This window comes from Sus scrofa, chromosome X (genome assembly GCF_000003025.6).
Source record: "Sus scrofa isolate TJ Tabasco breed Duroc chromosome X, Sscrofa11.1, whole genome shotgun sequence".
Lineage (NCBI taxonomy): Eukaryota > Metazoa > Chordata > Mammalia > Artiodactyla > Suidae > Sus > Sus scrofa.
In genome coordinates, this window is record NC_010461.5 from 122,350,266 (window position 1) to 122,371,326 (window position 21,061).

A 21,061-nucleotide genomic window follows, 5' to 3' on the forward strand; every position below is an offset into this window, starting at 1 on the left:
CTGCAGGCATATATGAACCTTTGAGGGTATTTTGCTCTAGATAGCCATGATGTCCCATCTTTTTTCTTTTCCTTTTTTGTCTTTTTAGGGCTGCACCTGCAGCATATGGAAATGCCCAGGCTATGACCTACACAGCAGCTTATGGCAATGCCGGATCCTTAACCCACTGAGCGAGGCCAGGGATTGAACCCGAATCCTCATGGATACTAGTCAGGTTCATTACTGCTGAGCCCCAGTGGGAACTCCCCCATCTTTCTTCTTACACCTTTTCTGACGGGACTGATAACCCCCTAATTGGACGCAGCATCAGACTCAGCTGGTCTGTGCTCTGTAGGGCCAGACCTAAAGAGACCCAACCACTTCATTGAAAAAACCCTTAGGAGGGGGCGAAGTGAGGAGTTCCCTGGTGGCCTAGTGGTTAAGGATCCACTGCCGTGGCTGGGGTCACTGCTGTGATTCGGGTTCCGTCCCTGGCCCGGGGACTTCTCCATGCCATGAGCATGGCCAAAAAAAGAAAGGAGCCTCCCCAGAGGGGTTTTCCTTCCTCCGCCCACCCCCGCCGTGACTGCAGAAGCTTCGCTTCTTTCCACACTGGAGCGGCTGAAGCATTCACTCTGTTTTGAGTAGGGAGTGGAAGGTGCCTGATGTCTCTTCTACCCTCACGTAGACACAGATTAAGCTTACACGATATTCTTTTCTTTAGGGTGGGGGGTGCACAGGTAGGGGATAAACTTGGCTTTCCCTTTGTTGGGCGCAGGGCAAAGGAAAGTTGGACGTGACACCGAGGAGGATCTCAGATCCAGGAGACTCTGATTTACTCACGGGAGTTTAGAGTTACGGAGCCCAGCAGTGTTCTGTCTTGCGTTCTTACGTGCTCTGGATGACCGATGTGGCTCCCTTGTTAGAAACGCCTAGACGCCCACTGCCCCGCCGTCGGGGGCAGGGCCGCATTGTGCGAAAGGAAGCCGGGCGCGCCGGCCCCGGCCAGACCCCGAGAGGACGTCGTCCGTGCTCACGCCGCGCCTTCCTTCCCGCAGGGCTTGCCCAACCACCACTGGAGGATCACCTTTATTAACAAGTGCTACGAGCTCTGTGACACCTACCCCGCTCTCCTGGTGGTGCCGTACCGCGCCGCAGATGAAGATCTCAGGAGAGTTGCGACGTTCCGGTCCCGGAATCGAATCCCAGTGAGTACTGCAAGCTGCGTTCTTCGTAAAGAGCGCCTTTTCTTCCATGGGGACGGCAGTCAGGTGACTCACAGAAACACCCTTGCTCGGCGTTTCCATCCCATGAATAATGATCAGGTGCCTGGTGAGCGCAGAGCAGGCCAAATGGGAAAAGAAGTAAGACGCCGCCTGCCTTCCAGCAGCTCGCAGTCAAGGACAGACAGGGACCTCAAGGAATTCTTAACCCACGAGAGGCTACAGGGAGCGCTGGGTGGGAAGGAAGGGGGCAGGAGGGGTCTCAGTGGCCTCGTCTTTGCGGCACAGTCACTGCATGTGTCAGCCTCTCGGAAAGTGTCCGTTGAGTTATGCTGGGAGCAGCGCAGCAGCCTGGGTGACAGAGCAAAGAAGCAGAGGCTTTTCCTTGAGGCTTTATTAGGATTTATTTATGCTCACCACATCTGTGAGCCGCTGAATACCCTTCGTAACCTAGAGTCAAGCGCACATTATTCCAAACAGTCCACTCACGGTATCGTTGGACCTAGTTCGTAAAGTTGTCTTTGGTTCTTAAATATTCATGTACGAGTCACACTGTCTACTCTGTGTCCATAAATTTTATTGACTAAAAATCTAGAGAATTTTTCCCCTCTGTTAATTTTCAGGCCATGTCATAATAAGCACAGCGTTGTGTTGTGTTCGGGTTTTGTTTTTGAAAAACAAGGGTTGAAGAAATGAAGATTTAATGTCACGTCCCTTTAACTCCCAAGTCTAGGCATTTTTGTCCTTAAAAGGAAATTTGTGTGAAACTTTTGTATCCTGTCCACACAGTGCGCGCTCTGACTTTGCAAATGCACTTGCTTCGCTGGGTCTTCACGATGGGTCTTACACTTGAAACTATGTTCCTTAGCTCGGTTCGCTGGGACGCCCTGCTGATGAAGCTGGAGTTACTGGTTCACTCCTCTTGTGCTCTGTTGGACATACTTTTCTGTGCCGTCGCCGCAGGATTCCGCCCCCCCCCCCCGCCCCCGCCCCCGGCCAGGTGTCCGGCCCACAGGAGAACGGGGCTGGGCCGGTGTGGAGTGCAAATAGAGTGCTTAGCTTTTCCCCTGGCCATTTTGTTGAGCCTTCTTCCTTTGCAATGGCCACCAGTTTGCATTTATTTTTCCTAAAAATCCTAAGGCTAAGCTGTCCACCACCTCTCTATCTGATATGCCTTCTGACCACCCAACTGGGCTATAACCCAGGACACGTATTTGCTTTTAATAGGAAATCATTAATATTTGATATTCAGTACTTTAAACACACACACATTGGCGCTCCCACTATGGCACAACAGGATTGGCGGTGTCTTGGAAGTGCTGGGATATAGGTTCAATACCCAGCCTGGTGCAGTGGGTTAAGAATCCAGCGTTGCCACAGCTTTGGCTTAAATCAAGACTCCAGCTCAGGTCTGATCCCTGGCCCGGGAACTCCATATGCTGAGGGGGTGGCCAAAGATGAAAAAAAAAAAAAAAGCATACTAAAAATACAGAAAGAAAACTTCCTGTGTGGTGCAGCAGGTTCAGGATCCAGCGTTGGCACTGCTGTGGCGTGGGTTTCATCCCTGGCCTGGGAACTGCCACAGGCTGTGGGCGTGACCAAACAAAGAAAGAAGAAGACAAAAAGAATTGATGCGTAAGCAGTCTTGTTACGTTATACATAAATGAAGGCACACTATTCTGAAATATAACCGAATAAGAGAATAATCCACATGTATTAATATCCCCATTAGTGGATATGTCTTTTGTTCTCAAGCAGGTTGATTTCAGCATTATGAAAGTCTTTAACACATAAGGAATACATGTTTCTTGTAGACATTTTACAACATACTGCTAAGTGTAAAGGAGCCTGCCACCTAGTGAGAAGCCCATTTGACATTTTGTTCTGGGTCCTTCCAGACTTCCTTCTCTGCAGGCATTTTCATTTGGAAAAAAATGAAACGACTCTGTGATTTATGTCTCAGTCCGCCTTGTGTACGCAGTGTTATCTTGGAAAGAACTTTCCATGCCGATGACGATCTGCTCCCGTGCCAGTGTGTGGACGTGCCGTGACGGAGTCAGTCAGTTTTCTCTCATGAGACGTCTTGGTTCCTTTTTAATCTTTGGCTGCTGCACATGGTGCTGTGATAAACCTCGTTTGGTAGCTGCATCTTTGTGTACATCCTTCGTTATCTAGGGCTTCTACATAAGAACTTCCCTAAGAATTAGCCTAATAGACTAGCATATACTTGCAAAGCTGGTTCGTGGTGGCTGACATGGTGAAATGGGCAGCTTTTTCAGGAAGGTAGTGGAGATGCCCAAAGAACAAGCAGGGGGGAGGCAAAACAACTCAGGAGCATAGCATTTCCTGGGCGTTCCGGCGAAATCAGATTCACTTCATTCATGACTGTTAGTGTTCTCTTTTTAGTGCAGTTTTCATTGCTTGGAGATTTTTTTTTTTTTTTCCTTGAGTGCTTAAAATTTCTGAACCACCTGTAGGTGCTGTCGTGGATTCACCCAGAAAACAAGACGGTCATCGTGCGTTGCAGTCAGCCTCTTGTCGGTATGAGTGGGAAACGAAATAAAGATGATGAGAAATATCTCGACGTCATCAGGGAGACTAACAGACAAGTTAATAAACTCACGATCTATGACGCCAGACCCAATGTGAATGCAGTGGCCAACAAGGTGAGCGTATTTATTTTTTATTTTTCTTTTTTTGTCTGTCTGTCTTTTGAGGGCCGCACTTGCGACATCTGGAGATTCCCAGGCCAGGGCTCAAATTGGAGCTGTAGCTGCCAGCCTATGTCACAGCCACAGCCACGCCAGGTCTCAGCCGTGTCTGCGACCTACACCACAGCTCATGGCCATGCCGGGTCCTTGACCCACGGAGCGAGGCCAGGGATCACACTCGCATCCTCATGGGTACTAGTCGGATTCATTACCCCCTGAGCCACGGCGGGAACTCCAAGGTGAGTGTATTTAATAACGTGGCAGCAGCTTGCCTCGCACACCGCGTGCAGGTTGCTGCCGTGGCGTGTCGGCACGTGGGCTTAAACCAGAGAACACGTTCACTGAGGTGGACCGTGGTTGGAAGCACAGAACGAATCTGGAAAGTGGATGACGTTAAAGCAAATGGGAGTAAGCCTAGGTGGGTCAGGCCGGTGTGGGGCTGCAGGGTCTCGGGCGAGAGTCGGGCGCTCTCCGGAGCTCTCCAGGCAGACGACAGCCATCCTCACGTATGCACCTGTCAGGCACCTGCGGGGAGTCGCAGGAAGCTGTAATTGTGAAAATCCGAAAGGTGTAGCTTTATCAAAGCAGTCTCTTCACTGTACTCAGACATGCGTGTTCCCATGTAAGACAATCCAAGACGTGGGTGGATCCCTGTACGTGAATGGGACAGTCCCACACACGATGTGAACGTTTTCAAAGAAATCTGTCTCAGGAGTCTCCTCGGCCTTGGAGGCAGAGTCTGTCTGCCGCGTGCCCTCCCCGGGAGCGACAAGGCGGGGTGGCCTGCAGGAGCCCCCGCACTGCATGGCCCCGGGTTCACAAATGCTTTCGATGTTCAGTTTCACCTTTGTGGGGTTTTTTCCTTTTCCCATGGCTGCATTGCCAGCTGTCGCTTCCAAGTGCCCGCGGTGGGCCTGGCCCCACCCCACCTTTCAGATGGATGGTTTCTCATCAGCCCTGGGCTTAGATTTCATCATCTCCAATATTTTGCGTATCCCGAGGTCATTTATCTGCATCTTCAATTATTCAGAGCACAAGACCAGAATCTGAAAGCAAAACAAGTCTTCGAGCAGCTCGGATAGATGAGCTGGCTTCCTAAATGGATCCTGTGACGCCTGTCTAACGCGGGGGGGGGGGGCGGGGGGCTCCACTTGAAATTATTTGCACCCAGATTGTGTGCCTTAGACATTTCCTCCTGGGGAGCCCCTCTGCCCCTCGTGTGCTCCTGGACCAGCTGTTTGTTAGGACAGTTGGTTTGGGTTTAGCTAATGAAAATGATTTTGAAATGACCTGCAAGGCAATCAGGACATAAAATAGATAAATAAATTAGAAATTATAAGTAAAACATTAGGAAACTAAATGTGACTCTTATTGGATTATCCTTACTTACCTTTATATAGTTATTTTCCTCCCCATGTGAAAATTTGGTGTTTCCATGTGTACATTTAGCCTGACATCGATATGCAGTAATATTAAAGTGAGGTCGTTAGAATATTTTTAAAAATACAAAATGTCTCAAATAATTTTATTGTATTAACTCTAAAGCCAACCATTGTTACCGCATTAGGATTCTTGAATGTCTTTTTAACAGTCAGGAAATATGCCTGTGTTTCTAGTCCACTTGGGAATGAAGGGAAGGAAGAAATTAAGGGAAAAAAACTAGGCTCGAAAGATCCGTGCATCATTCTTTACAAACCACACTCAGGTTCTCCTCCTCCCGCGCCTGTGTCTCCATAGCAACAGGCTGTGTGTGTCGTCATGCTCCGTAACCTGTGTGGTTCTTTTTTGTTGAGGAAAACTTCAGAACTAACCAGAGCCAGAGAATCTGCACTTTTGGAAACTCGGTCTGTGCTTGACTAATTGATTTTTACCCTTCTGACTTCTGTTCTCTTTGGACCTAATTAATTGTTCTGCCATTGCGAGGGTTGAGAAATTTACAACCTAGATGTCAATAAGCAACGATGCACCATTTTAAGTTAAACAAACAGACAAACAAAACCCAGAGGTAGATACAATCCAGAACCCTGTGAGGAAGTAAAGTGGCACTGTTGGTGTCTGTTTTTGGCAGAAACTTTGGCAGTGAGTGATTAATTTTTTCACATGTCATCTTCAGTTGTTTATGGGAGAAAGTCCAGCACTGAGAGTGTCTTTGAAAATCACGGTTTGCAAACCACATGTACAGAGAAGCGGGTCGTGTGTCTGTGGGAGAGTGGCGCGTGTTGTTGCGTTAGAGCCTCGCTGTGGACTCCCAGGCCTGGTGCCTGCAGTTGACAGGAGTGACTGCCAGGTGCATAGGCGCACCTCTGCTGTGACCTCTGCTGGGAGCTGCAAGGTGTTACTCCCTGAGGCAGGGACAGCCAGGGCGGGGGGGATGTGGCCCATTCGTGTAGGTTGTCATTAGCTGATCACTATTTATAAACAACAAAGTGAATGTCTATTTGTAACAAAGCTTTAAGAACACATTTCTGGAGTTCCCGTCGTGGCACAGTGGTTAACGAATCTGACGAGGAACCATGAGGTGGCGGGTTCGGTCCCTGCCCTTGCTCAGTGGGTTAATGATCCGGTGTTGCCGTGAGCTGTGGTGTAGGTCGCAGATGCGGCTCGGATCCCGCGTTGCTGTGGCTCTGGTGTAGGCCGGTGGCTACAGCTCCGATTCGACCCCTAGCCTGGGAACCTCCATATGCTGCAGGAGCGGCCCAAGAAATGGCAAAAAGACAAAACAAAACAAAACAAAAAACCACATTTCTGTCTAAACAAAACACAGTTCCCCACCTAGAGTCTGGAGACCAAGGCCTCTCTGGCTCGTACATGGGTCTCCAGGTTTGAAGTTCAAGTGGCAGCCTTACTTGGATGGCAGCAAACGCCTCCATGGCGACGAACCCCGGAAAAAGCTATAGGATATGTAGGCCCTTCTGTCCCGAGCTGCAGTGCAAGTTTATATTCCTTCTGTTATTGAAAAGAAAAGGAGAAGAGGCCTTCCGTGACAGTGGCCTGCCTGGCACGCCGCCTGGCGCGCCCCGTCCCCCTCCCGCGGGCACTCCCAAGTTAGTGCAGCTTGGCTCCGGCGGTTTCCTCACCTTTGCTGGCGAGTTTACACAGTCCTGTGTTTTTGCGATGTGAACTTGCATCTCTTCCTTCCAGCCGGCTTTCTTCCCACGTCCCTAAATTATTTCTCTTTTTCCTCAAGAGCCAGCGGCCGCATGCTGCATGGCATTTTGAAACAGTCAGCAGAACGCAGCCAGAAGCATTTCTTTTTGTCTTCGTGGAAAACAGGCACCTTCACGACGCCGTGAAGGGGAAGCGATGCCGCCCTGGTGGGTTGATGCTTGTAGGCACTGTGGCAGGTGGCGGCTGGCTCGTCTCCTCTTGAACCCTTTTGTCCTTTGAGGGCCCTGTCCCGTGCTGTCCCTGGTGTTTGCATGGCACACACACAGTCGCGGGGCACTAGGAAAGGGTCCGGCTTTGAAGTCAGATGACTTAAATTCTGCTGCTTACCTCTGCCTTGGGGGAGAGGTATATAGCATCACATTTGCAAAATGGGGTAGTAGTAGTACCCGCCTCGACGGCAGCATCGCTGTTGCAGAAAATCATGTAAAGCAAGAACCCCAGTCTCTGGGGTGTCAGAGGGGCTCGTTCAATGGTGGCTAGTGTAGCTGTCGTAGAGCCTGGCTCCTTTTGATCTTACGAGACCTAGGTACTAGTATTCCCGCCTCGCTAAGGGACAACAGGGAGGCCCAGAGAGCCCAGTAGAGACAGGCTGAAGCTGAGCTAATCCGACAGAAGGCTCTTCAGAGCCTGCTCTTGCCTTTCCAGATCCGGAAGAAGAGCTAGTAATTATAGAACATTTTGAAAATGGTTTTTTTCCTCGCAAACAGATCTGCAGGAAATTGCCAGGCTGCCTTTTTTTTTTTTTTTTTTTTTCCCTAACTCAGAGTATGACTAATGTTGTTGAGGCTTAGTGTCAGATACGAATTCAGGTAACATCAATTATTGTATCTAAGTTGCAAGGTTTTAGGCTGAGATTTGGAGAACCAAAACCTTTGGCAATACATTTTGCGTAAGTTACTAGAGAAACAGAACCCCCAACTTACTGCTTTGTATGTCTGGTTGTTTCTTAGGCAACGGGAGGAGGCTATGAAAGTGACGATGCGTATCATAACGCCGAGCTTTTCTTCTTAGACATTCATAACATTCACGTTATGCGGGAATCTTTGAAAAAAGTCAAAGACATTGTTTATCCTAACGTGGAAGAATCTCATTGGTTGTCCAGTTTGGAGTCTACTCATTGGTTGGAACATATCAAGGCAAGTATATTGTTGGAAAAACATGTATGTCTATAAAAAGGAAAGTAATTGTTTAGTAGAATAGGGAATTATATTATTATATTCAAGCCCTCATCTTGATAGAGGCATCCAACCCCTCCATTCTTTTTAGAAGTGAAAGTGTTTGAAGGAACAAAAAGCCTATTTTAAATAGGTGCATTATTAAGATAGATTGTTTTCTGGTCAGATTTTATTTTCCAGCTTGATCAGAGTTGTATTTTTAATTAGCCTCGCTAACTTTTTTTTTCTTAATTTATCCTCCTCAACAATGAATTGCAAAGAAATTAATTGTGGCAACTAAATGGAATGTGGTATCCCGGATTAGAATAAAAGAATGTTAGGTAAAAACTAAGTAAATCTGCATAAAGTATGGACTTTATTAAAAATAAGTATCCAGGATTTCCCATGTGGCTCGGCAGGTTAAAGGTCTGGGGGTGTCACTGCAGCGTCTCGGGTGGCTGCTGTGGCACGAGTTCAATCCCTGGCCCAGGAATTTTGATATGCTGCAGGCGTGGCCAAAAAAAAAAAAAAGGTATCCAGATGGATTCCTGGCTGTGACACATGTACTGTTATAAGATGTCAGAAGTAGGGGCACTTGGTTGAGTATATGGGAACCTTCTGTGGATCTAAAACTATTCTGAAAGAAAACGTTTATTTTAAAACAGGATTGCACTCTTACTATCTACAAAGTATACTTCCTGCCTTTAAGGTGGCTCTTATGGTTGCAGAGATGATATGTATGTGTGAAAAGGAACAGGGCCGAGTGTTGGTACCAGTGAACCTTCATGGCAAAGCCAGTGGAAGCTATGGGTCCTTTGGGGGATTCCGTGGGGCTTGATCTGGTCCTTGAAGAAAGCAGAAGGGACGAGGGTGCCCTTTCTAGAGAAAGAGGGCAGCCCGGACAGAAGCCCAGGAACAAGCCTGGGTGAGGCCTGGTTAGGAAGAGTGAGGATTTCTGTAGTTGCAGCTTGATCTGGGAGAAGCCAGGTGGGCAACGACCTTGGCTATCAGGTTAGGTCGCAGGGAGCCACACAGGTTTTGGAACGGTGGAGCATTTTAGGACAGTGTTCTGGCAGCTGCTTCTAGAATAGATGGTGATGGAAAGAAAGTGAAGTCAGAGGAAGACGAACCATTTCCAGAGTCCAGAGGCAGGGCGGTAATGGCCTGCGGGGTGGCGGAGGGCAGCGCCGCAACAGGGACCCTCGATGTTCTCCTGGGAAGGGCCTGCGGCATTTGCCGATTAGCTGGTTACAGGAGCCAGAGAGACGTTTGACTGTGCCAAGAGGATGAGCCTGGCTCAGCGAGACAATGATTTACCCGTCATTTACAGATGAAGGGTAGCCTGGCCTGGACTTTGGCCGAGAGAAACACGGTGCCTTCAGGGTAATGGCAGGCCATCCGCCGGTTGGTGTCTGACCGGTGGTTTTTCGTGCAAAGAGGTAGGCCTGGGTATCAGGTGTCGGGCCTTTGCTGAGGATGCCGCGGGCGAGGGCGTCCGGGGAGCACAGGAGGGGAGAGGTGGAGGTCATCGGCGAGAAACCGAGGGCGCGGAGCAGGGCATCGCAGGTTCAGGCAAGGATCTGAGAAGCAAGGGTCAGTGGTATTTCAGACGGTCGTTAGGGACGTCCCTGATGGCGCGGTGGCTGTCTAGGGACGGGGCGGAGAGTCGGAGGAAGAGAGTCAGCCAAGGGCTGAGGGCCATGGGCTTCTGAGAAGAGCTTTGCGAGGGCTTTTATAAACGAAGCCTAAAGGATACAGTGTAGGTGGGTACTTTTTTTAAAGAGGATAAGCACCCAGGTCTGAAAAGAGGAAGGTGCTGTTGGGGGTACCATTCACTCCTCACTCAAGGTGAGACGCCGAAAGCGGTGGAATGAGGTTTCAAACCCAGGCCTTTGGCCAGTGAGCCCGTGCTCTTAACCCCCGCCCCCGCCCCCAGTCTGCTGCGTGGTGGCTGTCATGTGTTCCCATCGGTCCCAAGTCCATCTGGTTATTTAAGAGTTTTCAGGGCTATGACTTTGAAAATCTCATTTACTTTCATTAGATGATCACATCTGTTGCTGTCAGAAGCGATGGTGGGAATTCATACTTTACTGAAAGACGTCTAATAGTCATAAAGATGATTGGCCAAGATTGCATCTCTGTCTTATTACAAGGGACGTATCTGGAGTGCGAGTGGCCCTCTGTAAAAATGCATTGGAACCTCAACTTCATTAAATTGCACTCAAATGATCTAGTATATAAGCATTGCTTCTCAACAGGCCTTTCTTCAGAAGTGCCTCAAAATAAAATTGTAAACAGGATTTCGAGGATCCTTAAAATGCTTGAAGAAATAAACCTGCTCTAGTCATCTTCAAAGCAAAGATTTTTATACAGATAATTGAAGTGCCGTCGGGTCCCCTAACCTGTCCTTGGCACTACTTTGCCCACTTATCTTTAGTTACCATGTGTATCAAAGTAATGAACTGAAGGAGTTCCCACCGTGGTGCAACAGGATAGGTAGCATCTCTGGAGCACTGGGATGCAAGTTCAGCCCCCAGCCTGGCGCAGTGGGTTAAGGATCCAGTGTTGCCGTAGCTGCAGCACAGGTTACAACTGGGCTTGGATCTGATCCATGTGCCACAGGGTGCCTCCCCCCCCCCAAAAAAGAAAATTAAATTACATTTCTTTTAAAATTTTCTATACACTACATCTTTCACTTAGACTCTTTTCTTGAATTAGTCAAAAGAAATCAATATTTCATTTTTCTTGAATTAGTTAAAATGACCATAATATATGTCTGTTGCATGGCTGTTAGAATTTGGGGAGCTCCAAAATGATATTCGCATACACATGAAAAGATGGAACCCAGATACACTGATACTGGGAATGGGAATGGTCCAACCACTTTTTTTTTTCAGGGCCGAACCTACAGCATATGGAAGTTCCCAGGCTAGGGGTCACATTGGAGCTGCAGCTGCCGGCCTACACCACAGCCACAGCAGCACGGGACCGAGCCGACCTACACCACAGCTCACGGCAACGCCGGATCCGCAACCCACTGAGCAAGGCCAGGGATCGAGCCCACATCCTCATGGATACTAGTCAGGTTCGTTTCCACTGCGCCACAACCGGAACTCCCCAACCACTTTTCCAAAGAGCTTGACAGTTTCTTAAAAAGTTAAGTAGATGTATATTTACCATAGAATCCAGCCGTTTCGCTCCTAGGTACCTATTTGCCCAAGAGAGGTGGAAACTTACGCCCCTATAAAAATGTGCATGTGAAAGTCCATAGCAGCATTATTCGTAGTCATCAAACACTAGAAACACCCACATGTCTGTCAGCTGTTGAATGGATAAATACAGTTTGGTCTATACAGCGGCCATAAAAAGGAATGAAGTCCTGACACAGGCTGCAAGATGGATGAACCTCGAAAACGTGACGCTGAGTGAAAGAATCCGGACATAAAAGACCGCCTGATGCAGGATTCCAGTTCTAGTGAAGGCAGAACGATAGAACCAGAAAGCAAATCAGTGATTGCCTGGGGCTGGGGGCGGGACTAGGGATTGACCTCAGAAAGCACATGGAGCTCTTTGGGGTAATAGTACAGCTGCATTGTGATGATAGCTGCAAGACTATGAATTTGTTAAATCTTATCAAAGTGCACAGTTACGGATAAATTCTACTCTCAGTAAAGGATAGCCCTGTAAATACCTAAAGCATGAAAAAAATGACATCGGAGCAATAGCTCTTAGTATACATAAATTTAGTTACTGCTAAGTCTCAAATTTCTGCTAGAAGGCTATCACTTTATTTCTTGGTACCTATTTTGCTATTTCTGAGCCACTTGAGAGTTCCTGCTTTGTCCTTTTAAAGGCCAAAAGGTGATTTCCGTCATACCCAGCCTTTAGGATCTAGACCGGGCCTCTGGGGCCGGTGATTTTTCCAGCATGATGAGTCTTGTGGGTTGAACTGCATCCTCCCAAAGTTTACGTGTCGATGTCCTGACCTCTGGTGCTTTAGAGTGTGACCTGGAGTCAGGTGGGCCCCTCATCCGATGAGGCTGGCATCCTTATGAAAAGGGGGCATTCGGACACAGGACTGGGAGCCCCAGTGACCATGTCCTATCACCCCTGTGAAAGGAAGCTTGAAATGCAGCTGGCTTCTGCGCTATCTTGTTTTTTTGGGTTTTTTTTTTTTTTTTTTTTTTTTTGATACCTACTTATTTCTGTAGAGGAAAAACAACAGGTCCTGCAGCTCCCGGCCTTCCATTTGCAGAAATCTTTCTCTTCTAGACATGAGTAGTGTTTTAAAACAGGACTTTTTCCAGGGCTAAGAACTGTACGTGCAGATTTAAGCGATACCTTCCCGCTCCCTGCTGACGCGCGTGCTTTTCTCGGCCAGCTTGTTCTGACGGGCGCCATCCAAGTGGCAGACAGAGTCTCCTCGGGGAAGAGCTCGGTGGTGGTGCACTGCAGCGACGGCTGGGACAGGACCGCCCAGCTGACGTCCCTGGCCATGCTGATGCTGGACAGCTTCTACCGCAGCATCGAGGGCTTTGAAATCTTGGTCCAGAAGGAATGGATAAGTTTTGGACATAAGTTTGCATCTGTAAGTAAACAATCGAGCTGGTTTTTAAAATGTCTAATCACCACCCTTTGGGATTAAAAAAAAAAACAAAAAAAACTAGTTGTTAAACCAATTATTTCCTTTGAAAAAGAAAATCCGAGGAGCGTAATAAAAAACCACTCTGCTGGTTTGAAAATGTGTGACGCCTTGGCTTAGCCCGTGTTTTTAGGAGTCACTTTTGTCCTTCTCTGCTTCTTACAGCGTCACTGGAAAGTAATCGAGTCTGCACGCAAATGTTTACATTGAAATTGTGCAAAAGAAGGGAGACATTCCTTTCTTTCCCACTAATATTATAGCGATAAGAGCCAAGTGTTTCACAGAAATGTTAGACTTTTCATTGAGGCTTTTACTCTTTTCTGATATAAATTTTGAAAATCAAGAGAACCTATCAAAATCATAGTTCCAGGACTTGTTTCCAGACACCCTTTGACTAAGCCTTTTTGGCAACTTCCCAGATTGTTCTCACGAAGAAGATCCATGGGCAGTTTCAGAAACACTGCTGAGTAGCCTTGGAGCCTTCATCTAGATTGTATAAGCAGTGCGAATAACATTGTCACGTAGAAAGAATTAGGAGTTCCCTGGTGGTCTGGTGGTTAGGACTCAGTGGTTTCATTGCCGAGGCCCACAAAAAAAAAAAAAAAAGAAAGAAAAAAGAAAAAAAGAGTCGTTGTTTAGTAATGAATAAATGGTGAGCTTTTCATCTTGTTTTTACAAAAGAGCTTTGTGTGTGTGTGGCCACGCCTCTGAAGCATGTGGAAGTTCCTGGGCCAAGGATGGAACCTGCACCACTGCACTTTCAGCCTGGGCCACAGCTGCAGCAACACCGGGTCCTTAACCCACTGCGCCACATGGGAGCTTCTGCAAGAGAACTTTTTTAAAAGAACTTTTTAGTTATTAACAATCACACCCTCTTGGCTGTGGTTTCAAGGCCCGAAACTTGAGGATTGGTCCATTAGCAGCGGGTAGCACCCTCCGCAGGCCAGTCTGGTCCCGTCTACCTGCAGCTCCCACGCTTGCGCAGAATCCCAGTCAGGTAAACCAGTTGTGGTGTCCACGTAGGCTCATGGTGCTTTCTCAGTTGGTACTGATTATTTTATAGAAACCTCTCTGCTATATTCCCATTGCTTTGAAGCCTTATTTTCTTCGCGGCCATGAGAAAAAATACTGTTCACTGGGTATGTGGAACACACATCGCTCAGTTACGTGGTCGCATTTTGTGAGTTGGATGCCGTCTCAGTTTTGTACCCATAGATTAAAACAAATCATCAATTCCTTGCAGAGAATAGGCCACGGGGATAAAAACCACGCTGATGCCGACCGATCTCCTATTTTCCTCCAGTTTATCGACTGTGTGTGGCAGATGTCAAAACAGGTAAGGGATATATACAGCCTGAAAATACATTTGACTTAATGCTTAAATATTTGCCTCAAAGTAACACAGGGCGGTGAGAGAGATTCAAGAGGTTCGACCCTGTGTGGATAATGGTTGAAGCCAGGTGATAGGTACCTGAGGTTCACTTTTTTTAGTCTCACTACTATTTATGTGGACTGGGATTTTCCATAATAAAGTTTTTAAAAGTCACGATTTAACTGTACTCTCTCTGCTCCTGGAGGAGCGGGGGAATTGACAGGACCCGGGTCGTCGGGTCCATTCATCCGACGCCGGCGTTTGTGTGTAGGAGGGCCTGCCCCCTTAGACTGCAGTAAATCACCAACCCATCCCGTGTGTCCTGTACACGCAGGAGAACCCAGAAAACGGGCTCGCTTTCCTCTTTTTCCTCCGCTGGCCTCCTGTGCAAGATCAACTGCGAGTTTCATACATTGTCTGCTTGTTTATTTCTGTCTAGTTCCCTACAGCTTTTGAATTCAATGAACATTTTTTGATTACAATTTTGGATCATCTGTATAGCTGCCGGTTTGGTACTTTCTTATACAACTGTGAATCGGCTCGAGAGAGACAGGTGAGTAGAAGTGTTTATCTTTTTTTAAGTCAAAGGCTCACCAAAATGTATCTAGTCTGCCCTGAAAGAAAAATGATTTGATAGTTTGATTTGTGATAAGTGCAGAGTTTCTCATTTTTACTCCACGCTCGGGCATTTTCACTTCAACTGGAGGTTGTCGAGTGTGTGGTGTTGACTGCAGGTGTAAGACATTGACTTTGCCCTCAGGGAGCAGGAATGACTTTTTTTTTATTGAAGTATAGCTGATTTAAAATATTATATAAGTTTCAGGTATACAACACAGTGGTTCCACCTTTTTATAGACTCTGCTCCATTTAAAATTATTACAAAACGACAGCTGTATCTCCCTGTGCTGTACAATATATCCTTGTAGCTTATTTACTTTATACGTAATAGCTTGTACCCTTTTTGCCCCTCCCACCTTCATTCTCCCCAGTAGTAACCACTGGTTTGTTCTCCATATCTGAGTCTGTTTCTGTTTGGTTGTATTTGTTCACTTGTTTTGTTTTATAGATTCCTCATATAAGTGAAAACATACAGTATTTGTCTTTGGGTTATTTCACTAAGCGTAATCTTCTCTTCCAAGTTGATCCACGTTGCTGCAAATAGCAGAATTTCATTCTTCGTGGCTGAGTAATATTCCATGTCCTATATGTACCACATCTTCTTTATCCATTCGTCTGTCAGTGGACATTTAGGTTGTTTCTATGTCTTGGCTCTTGGAGTAGGAATGACTTTAAAGGTATGCAAAGTCACCCTCTCCAAACACCATAAAAAGATATCAGTAAGGGGAATTTTTTGAAAGGCATAAATGCACAACAGGGGGAGAGAGAAAAAAGGAGACGCAACAACAAACTTTGAAAGCTGGAAAGCTAGTAGGTAGGTGGGAAACAAGTCATTTAAGAAGACTGAATCTCCAACCAGCAGCAGGAAAGCCAAGACCCAGCTCACTTTGCATTGCAGGGACCCTGGGTGACTCAGGGGTTCGGGGACAAAGGTGTGCCAGTGTCTGGAGCAAAGGGGACAGGATAAGCTAAGCTGAGTTCTGTTCCGAATAGGCAGTTAGCCTCCCCAGGTCACCTCCGCCCGTCTCTGGAGTTGAGGACCGAGGTTTCTACTCCAGAGAGGGTGAGCGTAGCTCTCCAGGCGTGTCATCGGGGGTGAGGCTGGCTTGTGTATGTGACATCCACTGGACTCCGACTCAGCCATCAGTAGGAATGCAGTTCCGACCCGCGCCACAGCCTGGATGAACCTCAGAAACATGCCGAGTGAAAGCAGCCAGACACCGTCACATATTGTAGGGGTCCATTTACACGAATGTCTAGAAAAGCAAGTCCATGGAGACAGAAAGAAGGTGGTGGTTGACAGAGGCTGGAGGGAGGCAAGAGTGGGGAGTGACTTCTTAAGGGGTTCAGGGTTTCCTTTTGGGCTGATGAGAATGTCTTGGAACTGAAAGGAGGTTTTTGCACAGGTCGTGAAAGTACTAAAAGCCCCTGAATGGCAGACTTGAAAATGGTGACTTTAATGATAAGTGAACTCAGCCTCCGTTTTAGAAAAGAATCATCTCTGGGGAAACCGGCCCAAGAAGAAGGACCTGAAGATGACCAGCCTACGGTTCCCCACGGTGAAGCGCAGCTTGACAAGCCCCATGACCTCCGAACGTAGAGAATGACAGCAAGCCAGGAGGGGGGGTACCGCGCACGGAGGGAGCAACAAAGGCGGGGCTGTTATTTCATATCCCAGGAGGGACAGGGAACTACGGGCACCATGAATGAACAACAACAGGCCATTATTCGGAAAGAACATTTAGAGATCAGAAAATGTGAAATTAAAATGTGATACCAACAGAAGTTTAAAAAGTCAAGGGTTGGAAGATACGGTCAGAAACTCCCCGAAAGTAGGAGCAGAGATGGCAGAGGACAGAGACAAGATGAGAAGACCCCGTGATCATCCCCGGGGGTCCCGTATCCACGTAACAGGGGACCAAGAAATCGCCAGCGTAACGCGAGACTCTTTCGCAGAATTGAAGTGTGTGAGTTTCCACGTCGAAAGTCCTGCCGAGCACCGAGGCACAGTGGACAGACTAGACCTGTCCTGAGGTACATCTTCGTGAAGTTTCCGAGCACGAAGGACGAAGGAGAGTCCCTTCATGCCTCCAACGAGAAAAGGAACGGGTCGTTTGCAAAGAACCAGGGGTCAGCCCGGCTGAGTTCTTCAGCAACAGCCTTGGAAGCTTAGACGTCAGTAGAGCACTGCCTTCAGAATTGTAAAGGCACGTGGTGTCAGCCTAGAATTCTCCAGGCGCCAAACCGTCCACCAGATGGGAAGGTGCACCAGACGCGTCCTCAGACACCCACGGCATCGAGACAGGCGGACCTTGCACACCCTTGCCCGAAAGCTACGGGCCTGTTCGCTCCAGGGCAACAAGGAAGATGACCGCACAGCGAGGCCAGAGGGAAGCTTCGGGGCAAAACAGCCAAGAGATCCTGGGCGAGAGCTGGGCGTGAGGCCCCGGGCGTCCAGGGCGCTTGCTCCTCCCAGGAAGCCCTGGGGGCTCCGGATGTGCTGCGTGTCCTGACCGAAGTGTAAGGCGTCGGAGGAAGAGTTTGGCGTTGAGTGAACGATAGCTGCCAAGAAGAGAAGGCAAACCGAGTAGACCGCTGTTACCTTAAAGGAAAGCAAACCCAGAAAGTGTGCAGGAAAAGAAACCGCACGAGTGCCCTGGGAATAGCACTTGCTTTTCATGGGAATCTGAACCCCGTGCCTGGAGGTGATCCCAGCTGCGCCGTGTCTCGGGAGTCGCAGGCAGGACAGAGGGTGTGGCCGCGTTAGGGCTTCACGCCTGTAACTGTACAGTCAAGACGTGGCAAGAAACCTGTGTTTTTCAGGGATGCTGAGGTGAGTGCCAAGGAACCAAGTCGGTTTTCCAAGTCAAACACAGTTGCTTCTCTGGAGAGACGTGAGAACCTGGTTCTTTCATAAGAAACCTTGTCATGCTATTTGACTTTTAAAACTACGTTCATGTATAAAAATAAAAAGCAAGTATGCAGGTGAACAACAGGTCCTAGCGTGTGGCCCAGGGAACTGTGTCCCATGTCTCGTAATGACCTACACTGCTTTGCTGTGCGGCAGAAATTGGCAGAACGTTGTAAAGCAACTATAGTAAAAAATTGAAAAAACGAAAACCTATAATGAATAAGAATCTGAAAAAGAACACACACACACACACACACCACACACACACACACACACATAACTGAATCCCCTTGCTGTGCACCAGAAATAAAACATGGAAAATCAGCTATACTTCCATTTAAGAATTTAAAAACCTAAAGAAAACGAGCACGTAAAGAAACACAATGCACTGCAGATTGTGGCATCAGAAGGGTACAAATGAAGCTTTAGGTGGACTCCAAGGAGGGCGAAATTATGTTGCTGTTATCATTCACGTTAGTGAAACAGGTATGTCAAAGAAATTTCTTCCCTCACCTATTTCAAGCTGTTCTTTTCAGCTTCCAGTTTTAGCTTATTGGTCCTTTCTTTTCTTCTTCCCTCTCTCTTTCTTTCTATTTTTTGCCGTCACTGGCAACATGTGGAATTTCCCGGACTAGGGATTGAGGCCAAGCCACAGCTGTGACCTACGCTGCAACGGTGCCAACAGCGGATCCTTTAACCCACTGCACTGGGTTAGGGGTTGAACCTGTGCATCCACAGAGACCCAAGTTGTTGCAGTCAGATTCTTAAGCCACTGCACCATGGTGGGAGCTCTGGTCCTCTCTTATTGAAGTCATTGCTCAGAAGAGTTGCAGAGTTTGCCTTCAGTAATTTCAGTACTTGTATTTTTATTTCCAAAGTTTTGATTTTTCCTCTAGCATATGGTCAAAATTGATAAAAGTCTGTCATTTTGAAACAATGAAAAGGAGTTCCCGTCGTGGCTTCAGTGGAAACGAATCTGACTAGCATCCATGAGAACGCAGGTTCGATCCCTGGCCTCGCTCAGTGGGTTCAGGATCCGGCATTGCCGTGAGCTGTGGTGTAGGTTGCAGACGCAGCTTGGATCTGGCATTGCTGTGGCTGCGGTGTAGGCCAGCAGCTACAGCTCTGATTCGACCCCTAGCCTGGGAACCTCCATGTGCCGTGGATGCAGCCCTAAAAAGAAAAAAAGAAAAAATTTAAAAATAAAAAGTAAAACCAACGAAAAGGTGACTATCAGTATGAGATGGTGGACGCTGGACAGAGACACAGGGATGCGAAGCCCAAGCGTTTCAAAATCTGGATATTGGCACCATATATTAAACATCCGGATGTTTGATTAAAATAGCTTTTTATCTAGATGCCTGCTCTCAAGTAGACAGAGGTTCCGGTTTTGTGGTTCTGACAAACACAAAAAATGGACAACGTCAGCAAGATCTTAACGATAATTTTTCTTTCCGCTGAATTATAAAGTGCACACTGCCCGTCTCTTCCTAAATGTTGCCCTAGTCAGGAATTGGCTCCTGAGGTCAGTGAATTGCATTTGACGTTACAGCCTCCTGCCCCCCTGTCTTCCTGCTCTCAAGCCAGGCCATTATCTATGCAAATATCGGGAAGTGGTGCCCAGCGCTCCCTGGCACAGGAGGCTTTTTGAGCTGTTATGGGGATGACGTAAACGCGTGATTCAAGTTGATGCCACAGCCTGCAAAGGGGCGTGGGTGCTGGTGTGTTTTTAACTTAGGCTTTCCACTCTCTCTTTCCTGCAGAAAGTTACAGAAAGAACCGTTTCGTTATGGTCACTGATAAACAGTAATAAGGACAAATTCAAAAATCCCTTCTACACAAAAGAAATCAATCGAGTTTTATATCCAGTTGCCAGTATGCGCCACCTGGAGCTTTGGGTGAATTACTACATTAGATGGAACCCCAGAATCAAGCAGCAGGTAAGGGACGTCACTTCTGGGCTTAGATCGTGTTACTTTGTAGGTTTTTAAAAAATACTACTCATGGGAAAGTATCGGACCAAAACATAACACTTGCCTTTAAACACAATTGTAAGTAAAAGTTTACTTTGATTGGTGTTGAACTTACATTTTTCTGCCAACATGAACAATACTTTTTTTTATTTTTTTTTTACTAAAATGTCAACTAATTTAAAGCTCTGGAAAATTTCTGAGTTTTGGTTGTCAAGGATTTCCTTTAATCACGAAAAGTTGTGACACATCATAAAAACATTCTTTCTGGTGACAAATTTAGGTGCTTCTATAAGGAAAAGAAGCATTTTCCATTCTCTGGTTCAGGTGGATGCACTAGGTCAACCACAATCAGAGTGCTTTTTACTGAAGGTTTTTACCTTTTTTTTTTTTTTTTTTTTTTTTGGTCTTTTTGTCTTTTCTAGGGCTGCTCCCGCGTCATATGGAGCTTCCCAAGCCAGAGGTCGAATCGGAGCTGTAGCCGCCGGCCTACACCAGAGCCACAGCAACGCAGGATCTGAGCCTTGTCTGCGACCTACACCACAGCTCACGGCAACGCCGGATCCCTAACCCACTGAGCAAGGCCAGGGATCGAACCTGCAACCTCATGGTTCCTAGTCGGATTCGTTAACCACTGTGCCACGACGGGAACTCCTGAAGGTTTTTACTTTTAAAATAAAAATAATTGATCTGTCACAGGGTAGTAAAGTCAGTTGGCCATTCATCACTCAAAAGTGGAAAGAGTGATTTCTGCAACGAAAGACTGCACATTTTCTTTTTTTTAATTTAATTTTTAAAAAATTTTTATTACTCAAATGAATTTATCACATCTGTAGTTGTATAATGATCATCACAATCTGATTTCACAGGATTTTCATCCCACAGCCCAGGCACATCCCCCACCCCCCAAACTGTCTCCTCTGGAGACCGTAAGTTTTTCAATGTCTGTGAATCAGCATCTGTTCTGCAGAGAAGTTCAGTCTGTCCTTTTTTCAGATTCCACATGTCAGTGAAAGCATTGGATGTTGGCGTCTCATTGTACGGCTGACTTCACTTAGCATGATAGTTTCTAGGTCCATCCATGTTGCAAAAAATGCTGGTATTTCGTTCTTTTTAATGGCCAAGTAATATTCCATTGTGTATATATGTACCACATCTTCTTGATCCACTCCTCTGTCGATGGACATTGAGGTTGTTTCCAGGTCTTGGCTATTGCAAATAGTGCTGCAATGAACACTGGAGTCCACGTGTCTTTGCGAAGACTGCACATTTTCTTAAAGACACACTCAGGCTTTCCATTCTGCCACCCCCAC

General features: G+C 47.1%; 1 protein-coding gene across 12 annotated transcripts in view; it reads left to right on the forward strand.

Moving 5' to 3' along the window:
- Positions 1-21,061, forward strand: part of MTM1 (myotubularin 1) — a 92,399-nt gene that overhangs the window by 63,362 nt on the left and 7,976 nt on the right. For all 12 annotated transcript variants that reach the window (XM_003135463.6, XM_021080840.1, XM_021080841.1 and 9 more), the window contains 7 exons: positions 1,038-1,187; positions 3,680-3,868; positions 8,032-8,217; positions 12,617-12,823; positions 14,121-14,213; positions 14,689-14,802; positions 19,542-19,718. In XM_003135463.6, coding sequence (XP_003135511.2) covers positions 1,038-1,187; positions 3,680-3,868; positions 8,032-8,217; positions 12,617-12,823; positions 14,121-14,213; positions 14,689-14,802; positions 19,542-19,718 — 1,116 coding nt within the window. The remainder of the gene's footprint in view (positions 1-1,037; positions 1,188-3,679; positions 3,869-8,031; positions 8,218-12,616; positions 12,824-14,120; positions 14,214-14,688; positions 14,803-19,541; positions 19,719-21,061) is intronic.